Source organism: Ciconia boyciana, chromosome 2, assembly GCF_034638445.1.
Source record: "Ciconia boyciana chromosome 2, ASM3463844v1, whole genome shotgun sequence".
NCBI classification, from domain to species: Eukaryota; Metazoa; Chordata; class Aves; order Ciconiiformes; family Ciconiidae; genus Ciconia; species Ciconia boyciana.
In genome coordinates this window covers 103,385,745-103,398,527 of record NC_132935.1, presented here as the reverse complement: position 1 = coordinate 103,398,527, position 12,783 = coordinate 103,385,745, and the positions used below count along the sequence as shown (strand labels likewise).

General features: G+C 41.4%; 1 protein-coding gene across 1 annotated transcript in view; it reads left to right on the top strand.

The window, feature by feature from the left end:
- CNTNAP2 (contactin associated protein 2) overlaps window positions 1-5,603 on the top strand; it is a 1,193,181-nt gene extending 1,187,578 nt beyond the window's left edge. Inside the window, exon 24 of the mRNA XM_072853401.1 lies at window positions 159-5,603. Within this exon, the coding sequence (XP_072709502.1) occupies window positions 159-358 (200 nt within the window). The 3' untranslated portion in view covers window positions 359-5,603. The remainder of the gene's footprint in view (window positions 1-158) is intronic.
- Window positions 5,604-12,783: the final 7,180 nt, after the last annotated feature.

The following is a 12,783-nucleotide window of genomic DNA, read 5'->3' as shown; positions in this document are numbered from 1 at the left end:
TATATCAATATTAGACTAGTGGAAACCAAGCAACTGTGGTGATGTTTAACTGCCCAGGTGGTTTCGGCTCAGCTCAGAGGAACTGTGGGATCCTTCCTTTGTGTCAAAATCTGGTGTTCTCCTCACTAGTGGCATCTTTTCTTTCCTCCTCCATGTAGGCGTCATTGCAGTGGTGATCTTCACCATCCTCTGCACCTTGGTGTTTCTGATCCGCTACATGTTTCGCCACAAGGGAACCTACCACACCAACGAGGCCAAAGGGGCAGAGTCAGCCGAGAGCGCCGACGCCGCCATCATGAACAATGACCCCAACTTCACGGAGACCATTGATGAGAGCAAGAAGGAATGGCTTATCTAAGCCCATGGGGACAGGGCCTGGGGTGGGATACAAGCTGGACCAGGGTGGGACTGGGATGACTCTTGCAGTGGAGAGAAGACACTCTGTGTTGGACGCTTGAGCACACGTACGGTAAAAAGATCAGCACAACTGGAGGAGCAAGTGACAGGAAAATACCACTGAGACCGGATGAAAAAAAGAATATCTCAAGCATTTAAGAAAAAATACTTTTAGTATTTATTTACAGCAAATTGCCCCTTCTGTATCCAAACAACTACAACAAAGAGTAGTTTTGCAGCTTCAGCATTGGTTAAAATTTTCGGTAATACCTGTCTATTTCTGTGTGTGTTTAGAGGTGTTCTGGATACCCGCGACGAGAATTGGGGCTGGTTTTTTACATTTTTTAAAAGCTGTTTAAAATGTGGGTAGTTCTGTCCTGAGAACAAGTGGCAGACCTTTATTCCCGGCGTTGTGTTCCTTCATGGCTGGCCACTTCCCCACAGGCTGCCCTCAGCCCTGCACCTTGACCGTATCACCATTCATTTTGGTGGTGTTGAACCAGGGGTTCAGGGCTGGGGGTGGGACAGGGGGGTGAGGATTAATGCAGATCATACTCACCAGTTTTTCAATGTGTCATCAGCCTGTGCCAACCCTGGCAGAATCCATCTTCTTGACCCAGGCACTGATTGTGTACAATTCTCATCAGCAATGTAAAAATACTGTTATTACAACTACTACTGCTACCAGAGAGTAGTTGTAATACTACTACTCTCTGTAGTAGGATGATCATAAAGCACAGGAAGCTTTGGGGTTTTTTTATTATTATTATTATTGTTTTGTTGGTCTCTGAGGGAGGATGATGCTGTGTGAGTCTGTAGACCTAGTCTGTTCCTGTGTCTTTGGATATGGCACTGGTGACCTCAGGCACGTGCCAATTCAAACTCAGCTCTGCCTGTGGCATATTGGCATATACTGTACTTAGGCATAAGCATTTTAGTAGGGAATTAGAGCCAGACTTTGTTTGCTTCTGTTTCTTTTTTATAGGCTGTTGAGAAGAATTAGTACAGCTCTAGTCAATGCATTTGAACCCACGGGCTTCACATAATACTTTTTTCCCAGCTCTAGCATAGAGATTTATTCTTTAAATCCTTTGTTTCAGTCCCTTTGCAAGGAAAGCCTCTGCTGGCAGTTGTTCGCACAGGCAGGAGGGTGAGACGAAGGAGGCTTGGAAACTCTGCCCAGAGAGCACATGAGAAACACACAGCACACAGTGGAGAGTTACTTTTCAATATAGACATTTACCTGAACTATTTTCTGTCTTTGTAAGGCATTTTTAAGACTAGCAAGGCAAATGCCAAGTGCAGCATTGCACCCCATGTCCCCTCTCGGACCAGTGAAATTTTAGGTGTCACCTGAGAAGCAGGTAGGCAGCTTGTAGGAAAGGCAAAGGGGCAGCCTGAAGACCTAATATCCTTTGATGGCAATAACAGTTTTAGCTTGCCTTCTGCAGACGAGTGTGGTTCTCCAGTGGTCTGATTTGATAGGAATTTAAGGCCTTAATGGGCATTTTTTGCAGTGGAACAGAATGAAGGAATGAATGTATTGCAGGGCATTTGCTGTGTCCTAAAAGAAGAGAAACAATACTGAGAATTTCCCTTTAAAAGTATTTATGCTCGTGGCAGTGCTGGATTTGCTTTATCTTTAATATTGCTGGGTTTAGTATGCACAGATTTAAACCATTTTTCTGTGCAAGAAAGATTTATTTTTTCACCCAAATCTGCAATCTATGACACTGAGCAGTGCTGGCATCTTTAATTTCCTTATCTTTTTGGCTGTATCTCTCATTATTCCAGTCGATGCTTTAAAATGAAAAAAAAAAAATTATGGAGGGGGAAGAAAATATTGGAGTCTTACCAGACAAGAAATTTATAAGCACAATTTGTCAGACAGACAAGGCTAGATAGTGTGGGTTTTAAGGACAGTAGCATAAAGTCCTCTTCTGGATTCATTGAACATAGATATTGGAGCATATCAAGCCCATTGATTTCTTCTGTTTATGGATTTGGAATTAACATAGAAAAAGTTGCCAGTCTCAAAAAAAATTACTTTCTCAGGTAACATGTGGCAGAGGGGTTCAGGTAGGCATAAAAATCACCTCTGTCACTCTTGTGCTTTGCAGTCTTTTGCCTTGCCTCCAGTATTAATCCCTCCCTCTCTTGTGTTTAATTGAGCAAATGAGTCCTTATTCTTGTTTAATCGTGGGTGTAAAATAAGTCTCCACCCCTTGGAGAGTATCAGCATGGGATGGATCTAGCCTGCACCACTAACTATTCAGCAAAATACATAGCAATCACAGATGTCTTTGTAGGATTGAAAAGGCATTCTCTTTTCTATATTATTTTATGTTTAATCCGGTTTTAATGGTATTTTATTCCACTCTGAAAAACATCCTTGCCTGCAACTTCAGTTTACCAAGAGAAGTGAATATAGCATCATTTGCATAGATTGGGATTTGGTTTGCAGCAAGAAGTTACTAATCTGACCTTAATGTCTGGGAGGAGGATCAGACTTATGTATCCTGAGAGACTAGAGTCCTCTGCTGCTTCATGTGGGAGAGACAGACTTAGCAGCCACAGTGCGAATTTGCCAAATGCCTCAGCATGGCACTAGAGGGGAAAGATGGCTCAGTCTCTGTGCCTAACCAAGTCCTTGGCGAAGCTAGGCACAGTTGTCTGGGTTATGGTAGTGAGGCCTGTGACATCTATTAATTGATTTTCTAAGATTTACCAGCTAATCCACAACACTTTAAGCAAGAATTTCTGGAAAACAACCTTTGACCATTGCACAACCAATAGTTGTAAATTAGTGTCTTAAATTTGAAAAACAGGTTTTAAATTTCTGAAATCAAGTTGCAAGCATCTGCATCTCTCCATTGACTGGACGCCATGGACCTCTTTATGTGGAGGTCATTAGTGGTCTGTTAAAATGTTGATAATCTTCAATCTTGTCATTATTTTCATGATACAGTCACTTTCACAACTCTAGAAACTTTTTATTATTATAATTCTTGTTTCTTCTTAAACTGGACCTTAGACATTATATTGTAGACTAGCAGCTGGTCTCTGTATAGGCATTTGGTGACTGTAGGTGAATTCCTGCCTGTCTGCTTTGTATTTCATTTTTGAGAATGGCGTATGTTTAATTATAGGCAGTGGGCATTCAGCAGCCTAGCAGTGAAGCAGGAGCAGGCTCAGAGAAGTAGCTTGTATATTTTGCTAGCGCTATATCTATTCTGAGGATTTCTTCCTCTGTGAGCCTATTATTGAAGGTTGAAACAACATCGATAGTTTACTTCACCCACTCTTACTTGTGCCAAAAATGCATGTTGTTTAACAGGTACTACCCATATGCCTCTAGTGGGAAAATCTGTTGGAGGGGAGAGTGGATCATGCTTTTATAAAATTCTGTACTTTCCCCAAAGAATACTAAAATAACCAGTCTTTATCACCTCTTTTTAGCTGCTTCACCTATTTGAACTGTGCAGGAAAATGTAGCTTCTTGTACTGGTTGGGGAACCAAAGTGTCCCAGTTGTGTTTCTAAAAGGCTCATTCCCAGTTCCACGGGAATTGATGGCAAAACTGCCACCAGCAGTGGGGAGAGCAAGACTGGGCTGGAGACTAGGGCTCTCGGTGTTAGTGAAATAATGTAAGCAATACTTCGGATCCTCATTCACAACACACACAGACCACCAGGTAATAAGTCATGGAGCTCCAAAGAGCCAAAATGGTGGAAAACTAATTTTGATGTCAACTCATCCTCAAGGGGAAATCCGCAATCCAATCTGGTGGTTTTGAATCAAGTCTTTCACACACTGCTTATTCCATATTTACTGATAGAAAATTCAGATGTATTAAATAGGAATATGTATCTTTAATTGGTACTGGAGCATTTCTGCTTTGTATTTTTCTTGTCTTAAATGTTATCTATATCTTTTATATCTCTTCTAGCAGTTACCACTTCAAAGGTATGGCAGCATTTTAATATCATGCTGTAGGTAGCATGATGTATGTGAAAGGATGGTCACCATAAATATTTTAGTAAGACTGCCAAAGCAGTGCTGTATATGTACAAGTTCATTGTAGTGATAAGAATTCAGTTTAAGAGTCTAGTAAATAATTACATTTTAATTAAAAGAGTGTCCTTTAATGGCAGATGCATCTGATTTCCAGGGTATCTGTTGAAATGTGAAGCTATCTCAGTTTGACAAGCAATAGCTTTTAATACGGTTTCTCCCTTGAACAAGTTTACATTCCAGCAAGCATGGTGGACACCTGAAAGGGTGTCATTTTTGAAAAGCGGAACCTAAATTCTGTTAATCAGATTTCATTATCCATCCTAGAGAAACAAAACGGAAACCTTGCCTTCTAAAAGCAACAGCATGTAAACTAGAATGAAAGAAGGACAACATGTACATACACATAGTATCTTCTGTGAATGTCTTTCCTTTTAACTAAAGTTCTACTAGAAACCAGATTGGTAAATAAAAAAATAAAAATAAAAAAAAAGAAAGAATTTCGAAATAGTTTTAATTACCCTAACAGCTGTTTCCTCATGCTTTGTATATTCTGATCATTGTCTTTATTTTTTCCTTCTCTAATACCAGGAAATCTATTTGGAAAGGACAGAAGTTGGAAAGGCCTCTTAAGAAAAGACCCACAGTACATGAAAAAGGGGACTTCAGAACACATTTATACATAAGAAGAGAGGGTGCTAAAACCAGGGAAGATTTACTGAAGTACAAGTATGTTCCTCCTGCATCAGGCAGCTCTGATTACCTGTTTCGGAGGGGAATCTCAGGCAGTGTAAATCTGTACTTGTTGAGGTGGGCTGAGAGTCCGAGCGTAGCATTTTGGTAGAAATGAAATGACTGCCATTCTGAGGCTTTTCCCTTTCTGACCACTTTGCAGATAGCAGCAAGCAGTCTGCCATCAGTTCTGCTCATGTTTGTTATTGCAGGCTCTGTGGCATTGCCAGCTTCACAAGAGTTAGACACTAAAAATGGCTGTGTGTGGGTTGTTTGCCTTCCTTTCCTACCATAGCTCTGTCCTTTCCTTTATGAATGTGAGCCTTTTATTGAAATCGTCAAGAAAAATGTGTGCTCAGCTCAACAGACTTGTGTCTGTTCCTTTTAATAAACTACCTTATCAGCCTTTAAAAAGTTTTTGTGATGTGAAGCATTTTATAAAAGAACTATGTTTAAGTGCACTTGAATGGAAGAGTGTGAAATCTAGGCAAAGAAGCATCAGTGCAACAACCACCCGAGTCAGAGGGACTGTGTTTATCCCAACCTGTTGCTCTGTCTACAGTGTGAATTGCCTTAACCACTGGCCCAAAGCCCTGGCCCCGTCCAAGACCTTAACGTACTTTGTGGAATATAGTAGTGGCGAAGTCCCGTTGTGATGCCTTGTGACCATGTTTTGACTGTATATGTACTGACTGTTGTAACCCCTAGAAGGAGAGTCACACTTTCTACAGGAATATTTTTCATTTATATAGGAAAGGTCTAGAACAAAGAGATGGGAGTGAAGGTTCAAGTTTAAAGCCCTTCTGATACGTTTACACTGTGACACGGAGAAGAGTCTTTGCTTCTTGCTGTCACCACGTGTGTTTCACTGCAGCCAGAATTCTGTGGGTGTGCATGTGCATCTCTGAAATCTAAGGCTATTCAGGATGCAATGTCTACAGCTCTTGGGTAATTACTGCCATAATGTGGGTATATGGTGGATAAGATACCAAATTTGCTTCAAATCCATGAGTCTGCAGTGCTAGCAAAATCACTCTTGAAATTAAGTGCAATTCTGGAGTTAAACTCAGACTTTGCCCTACAGCAGTAGACACATTCAGTGCCTCGAATGAGAGCAGTCTTGGGCCTGGTTACCCAAAAGCATTTATTTAACAATCTGTAACACAGTTCTTTTAACACCCTATTTAGCTCTGACTTTCACATATAAGCAGACTTCTTCTTGAAGCACTGTGCTCAAAACCCTGATTATGCCAACAATTTAAGAATGAGGAAGAAAAGTGGCTGATTCATGGCTTCTTCACAAAAGTTTTTTTAAAAACTCACTTTGTGTAAAAAAGAAAAGTTTGGTATCAACACATTCTTTCACAGAGAAGTGTTTCTTTTGACTAGTTTTCTATTTTCAAGACATCATATGAGAAAAGTCAAGCAATTATTCCACATGATATAAAGCACAACCAGAACTGCTTCTGTGAAAAGGGGGTAAGATATACTCTGCAAGTATACATAGAATCAAGTAACAAATTTAGTGCATCCCATTCCTTCTGTGATGCAGCAGCTTCCAATAATGTGTACTTATGCTCCCACTGCTATTTTTTCCTTAATGGAAAAACATCTGGATTAAACAACAAACATAAGAGAAAAGTGTGTACCATAGATTAATGTTCTTGCTTGGTATGCAATAGGGTAATAGGGAATAGCAAATGGTTATTTCCTCAGATTCTATAGTGTTGATTCTGCTGTCTCCAAGGGTCAGAGATGTACTATCACCACATTAATTATTAGAACCTAGAGGTATTTATACTGATAATATTCAACAACTGGCATTCTGGATTCTAGCAAAGGGCTGCTCTAAACCCATGTCAAGGCAGGTAGATGACATTTTCTAACAAGTAGGAAAAGTAAATTGCTGGAATGACACTGGAGCAGAAACCATTTGAGGGAATGATTAGCATGCTGAACAAGGAACTATACCAGAAAGTTTCTTCTTGCCCTCCAGTTAGGGATTTGGGGTAGGTACAGTGCTGCAGCTAGTCATATACCACCATGTGTGCATTGCCTTTTTGGCCAAAATGTTTGAGCTTCTCCCGCCTTTCACATGCTTTAAAACAGGCTGTTGCAAGAATATAGCTGAAGATGTGAAACTTAAGCAAGCTGCTCTAGGCTCCTGGTGAGAGCACAGAATCACAAGCCCCAAGCTCTTCTTCGACCTGCTGGTCTGGCCTTGCTTCAAAGACAATTCTCAGATGTGTTGCCACCTGTCCCTGTCTGTTGTCCCCTTTTCCCCATCTTAGAGAACCACAGAACAGCCCAGGTTGGAAGGGACCTCGAAAGACCTTCTGGTCCAACGTTTTGTGGGAAGGGAGCCTAGATGAGATTATTTAGCATCCTGTCCAGTCGTGTTTTTTTCCCCACTGACTCCATTTTCAGAACTGTAGGCTATCAACAGGCTCTTGTTTAAGACAGACTGAAAGAGTTACTGGAGCAAGTCAACAAACTCTTGAATCAGCCAGAAAGCAATAACTTTACATGACTCAGGTCAGGTGGAAGCAGGCTTCGTCTGGAAAATTTCCAGCCTAACAGCTCTCCTACATTTAGTCACGGCTTTGGTTATCAATGGAGCAACCAGCCAAGTCTATGTATTATTTTTTTAAATCCATGTGGAGGTATGTAAGATAAATAAACTTGGCTGAATAAAGACAAGGTAGCCATCCCCTGTATGCTAATGTTTATTCTCTAAACTGTGCATCCTCATGCTTACGGTTCATGTGTCACTGAAGGAGTCTGACCTTGGCACAGTCAATAAATCATTCACAAGCTGGCCCAACAGCCCTGTACTGCTTTGTCTTAAAAATCTCTCTTGGGTAAATGTTTAAATCTCTGGTTTGCCATCATAAAGCACTGGACACAGTATTGGCAGCTAGTTGCAATTTATTTCTGTTATAAAATCAAGGTCTGCCTACAGTTTTCTTGTGTAACTTGCACTAACAAGACCTTTATCCCTGAAACATAAACTACTGCAACAGGGTGAGGTAGCAAAGAGAAATTCCCTTTGCTGCACACCCTGAAACACAATGTAAAGTCCCTTTTGTTACACAGTTCCTGGTACAGGAGTAAGATCTCTGTATACATCTAACGCCTCCTTCTTTCCAAACCCCCTACCCACCACTCCAAGGCCAGCATGGAAAGAAATTGGCCGACAGTTCTGGGTTTTTTCCCCATCTCTTCCTCTACGCTATAAATGTTCCCTCTCACTGATAAATTTATCACCTTTCACTGTCATCTTTAAAATAAACTCCTTCCCAGCAATGCTTGCTACTTTGACCAAGGTGAAGCCTCTCACCTTCCTAAAATGTGACTATTGTAGTGGGAGAGTTGTATGCCACTAAATTCCTGTCATCTGTTATATTTGCAGCTGGTTTTAATCTGTTTATAGCACTCAGTGACTGAAAGGAAAAGTTTGGTTTCTGCCATCTGCAGCATTATTTTATAACTCATTTGTATTTGTTCCAAAATCACAGCACCGTCTGGCAAAAGGAGTCTGAAAACGAGGCAGCTGCGCCTCATTCCATTAAGCATACTTTTTTTTGCTTGGTTCAAATTTTCTCAAGAGATATCAATACTAAAATAAATATCTAGCAAGAGCCAGCTTCTATTTTCCTTAGGGCCTCACGATGTCAGAAGTAACCCTCAGCCATCCCTTTCCCTTGTGCTTTTGTGGCACGTATACAAGGCCACTGGTAGCCTCCAAAGGAGGACATAAAAATAGTGACATTATAAAAGCCTCTAGTGGTTTTAGTCTCTTGGAGTTTTAAAGGTCCATCTCAACAAGGGCAACAAGTCTGCACTCTTACAGATTTCAGTTATTAGTACATCCAAGAAAATTCTCAACATTGGTTATTAAAGAATTTTATTTTCATTGGACCAGCATCTCAGAGAGGAAAAGAAATGCTTCTGTACTTGGAGTACCTGAGATATTATACTCACCCCGTTGCAACTCCTGCATTGTGTCTGATCTTTTGAAGCTCCAACTACTTAAGATACGGGATCAGAGTCACTTGAATAAAGAAGGCTAAGGCATCACTTGATTCCCATTAAGTCTTTGAAGTACAGGGAACTGGGTTTCCACAAATCTGCTTTGTGTGGTCGATCTCACTTGTATGCTGGTAAGCAGGATCTTTTCTTTTGCTCTGCTCTTCAGTGGATCAAGACACATCAGTGGGCTGGGCAGGTGTCACATAAAATATCTTCAGTCCTAGTGAACCGAACCATGCGTTGAGCAGCCCGAGTCCAGGGAGTTCCTGTGATACAACAGCATGATTTGGCACTATATTCCTGAAAGGCTTCAGCTCCTTGACAACCCTGCTACTGCATTTGACTAGTGCTAATTAACAGAAGCCTGCTGGAAATAATCTGTACTGACTTAATCCTACATGTGGATGCCAACCTTAAGTAAGAGCGCTTCATTTCATGGGGATTAAGTAGATTCCCCACACACACACACTACAGAGTGCTTGGGCTGTGCTCAGTCTGAAACTTCTTACTGACATATATAAATAGAGATATAGAGATAAATAGATATTTTTATGGAGATGTTTTATAAGTGGCCTTTACTTTGTGCATGGTAATTATTGCCAAACTCTTGTTATTTAGGAGGTACAGAGTGACTGGTTCTGCAGTCTTTAGAAAGCAACCAGCTGTCTCTGTTGCAAGGGGGACTTGGGGTCCAGGCTTGGATTTTGATTTTTATTATTCAGCTATAATTTGCATGGTTTGGATTTGGGTTTTGTCTTGGTGTCTTCTTTTCTTTTTTTCTTTCCTCATTGGTTCTCTGGCAGGGACACATTGGGCTCAAGCAGGAACTTTTTTCTCAGTCTTTGAGAGATGGATTGAAGCCATCGGTGCCATATAACACTTCAGAAACACCTGTCTTGCACAGCCCATGATGTTACCAGTGTGAAGGCCTCAAAACACAGTTTCTTTAGCAAGCTATAGGGGTTTTCACAGTTTAGTGAGGTGCTCCTATTTCTCTAGCTTTGCTTGGCAAGATAGCAAGCTAGCAACAGCTGGGCTATGGGTGTAGCCTCATGAGCAGGAAAAGGGGACAGCAGAGACTAGGACATGAATGAGGGTTCAGAAGTAGATTCATAAAAACAGTAGCAAAAGACTGTCAAAATTGCTACTGAGGCAGGTCATTTTACTTCCTCTTTTCTTTTATTCCCTTGTTTTTAAATACTCTCTGTTTGTATGCCACATCTGAGTAATGCATCTTGACCAGCCAGCCAGCTCTCAATAATCTGGGCTCTTGGTTAGAGGTAGAAATGCAGTTGTGCTTTCCTATCGATCTCGTTCTGCTGCTGTGGAGCAGTCTGTACCCAGGAAAGGACCAGGGCCATTAGCTAGTAGGAAAGCGAAACCAGCCTCTCACCCCTTCCCTCCAAACCAGGTTGAAAGCCAATCCCAGGGTTATGTGCCTACAAAGCTGGCCCAGTTTCCTGGTGGGTGAACCAAGACCTTGTCTGTTTGCAGTTATTCTAGTCCACAGGTTTCTTTCTTGAGCACAATTTTCCCATGGGAAGCATAACCAGGATATGACAGTTACCCTATTTAAACAAAAATATGTATATTAAAAAAAAGTCCTAATCTGAAAGTATAGTGTATCTGAGATTCCTCTGTTATAGACATTTAGTCTACAGATTTATGGCTACATTTGCTATGTTATGCTTGAATAAACATATAATTCATTGAAATACACGAGACTGATAAAAGTACTATCTCTTTAAGGAGAATAAACTGTTTGTATTTATAAAGAGTATAATCTGTTAGGCCTTATTTGAAGTATGTACTGTGGTTTGGTAAAAGTACAACATTAAAAGAGCCTTGCCAGATGAGGACTGGTTTTGTGTGTGTGTGCGTGTACAGTTGCTTTTGAATATTTCAAACCTTAATTTAACAAAAAAAAGTTCTACAGGCTGTGTGTATAAGTGCCTGAGATGACATGCAGAGTGCTCTTCAGATTCCTGTGTACAGTGGCTTCAGGAAGGGGACAGGTGAATCTGCTTTTCTGAATAATTTGGATCCAATGTTGTTTGGAAACAAAAGTGGCTGGTAGCGCCACTGACTGGCTGGAGATTTTTAAAAGAGGATTTGATAAAATTAATTAATAGTAAGAATTCAGACTAATGCTGCCACTGCACATCCAACTGGTGTTTATCTGATGGAGGAAAGATCTAGAGAAGCATTAGGCCCTTTCAGAGCAAGAACTGGCTTGCCACAGGCTGCAGTCGTGTGGCTCTTTCCCCATACACTCCTTACACATCTGTCCTGTTTGGATGGAGTGTATCCATCCCTGCCCAAGACATACCACATGCATTTGAATAATGACTAGTATTGCTCATGAGGTTACTTGTTAAGGGGAGAGACATCCTAGAGGCTGCTCTTCTTGCAGGCATCCTCTTGCCTGGCGCCCACGCAGGCCAGCAACAGCTTTGTGGTAGACAACGGACTAGGACTCCTGCTTCTGCCAGCTCTCCCTCTGAGTGCAGCCTAGCTGACACCCATGCGTACTGAAGGCACGCCAGTGCTGCCTGCGGGACCGAAAACCATGCTCCTGAACACGTGAAGCGCTGGGTGCTTGCACTGATGCAATGGCCTTCTGCCTCTTTGCGCAACGTTTTTGTTTTTCCTAGTGAAAGACTTCAGCTGGCTCCTTATTGCAGGCAACTCTTCCTCCCCCACACCACTACATGAGCCCTTCCCTGCAACTCAGCAAGAGAAAAAAAGGTCTGCTGGGGCATTTGAGGGGACAGCGAATCTCATCTCTGACAGCCCTCTGGTTTATTAATTGAATCTCAGGAGCTGCCTTCAGCCTTTGAGTGATGTAGCCCAGGGTAGGTCAGATCAAAGCTGCATCTCATGCTGTAGCCTGGTTTTGTCGTGCCCAAAAGCAGATGTCTAGGGACGACGATAACAAGATGAGTACATAGCACAGTGTACTTGTGATACTTCCTCAGAAGAGCCTCTCAGCTGCCAACCACGTGCAGTTTAAGGACTTTCTGGGCCAGAGGTGTTTTTATATGTTTAGTCGCCTCTTTCATCCCTACTCACCATGTGCTTGTGCAGAACAAGTGGAATCTCCTCACAAGTCCCGTCATTTCAAAACAGTAAATTGCTGTGCTATTTAGTTTTAAAAAACAACTAGCAACTGAGCAAGAAGGGGAGGTTTTTTTTCTTTATTTCTGCTTGCTAATGAAACAACCTTACCATGTCTTAAAGCAGAGATGCAAAAGAAACTTTTCAAATTTAACTTGTGCTCTGTACAGTCCTAATTACATCTCTGTAAAGATCACTGCATTTTATAATGATACACTGAGGACAAACTGTATAGTCCCAATACTCAGATAAATCTGCAGCCCTGTGTGAATTGACTTCTGACTGATACTTCCTGTCATCATCTAACAAGATTTGTAACTTGATCCTACGTTGCATGTGTACTAAAGAATTATTTTTTATCTGTGACTTCCTCATCTATCAGTGCCCATGGATAGTCATGTTTCTTGTATGAGAGACAGGCAGATGCTTTGCTTTTGGAGCTGACTGCTGTTATCCCCCTTTTGAAAGGCAGGCCCCCAGCAGCATGGCTGC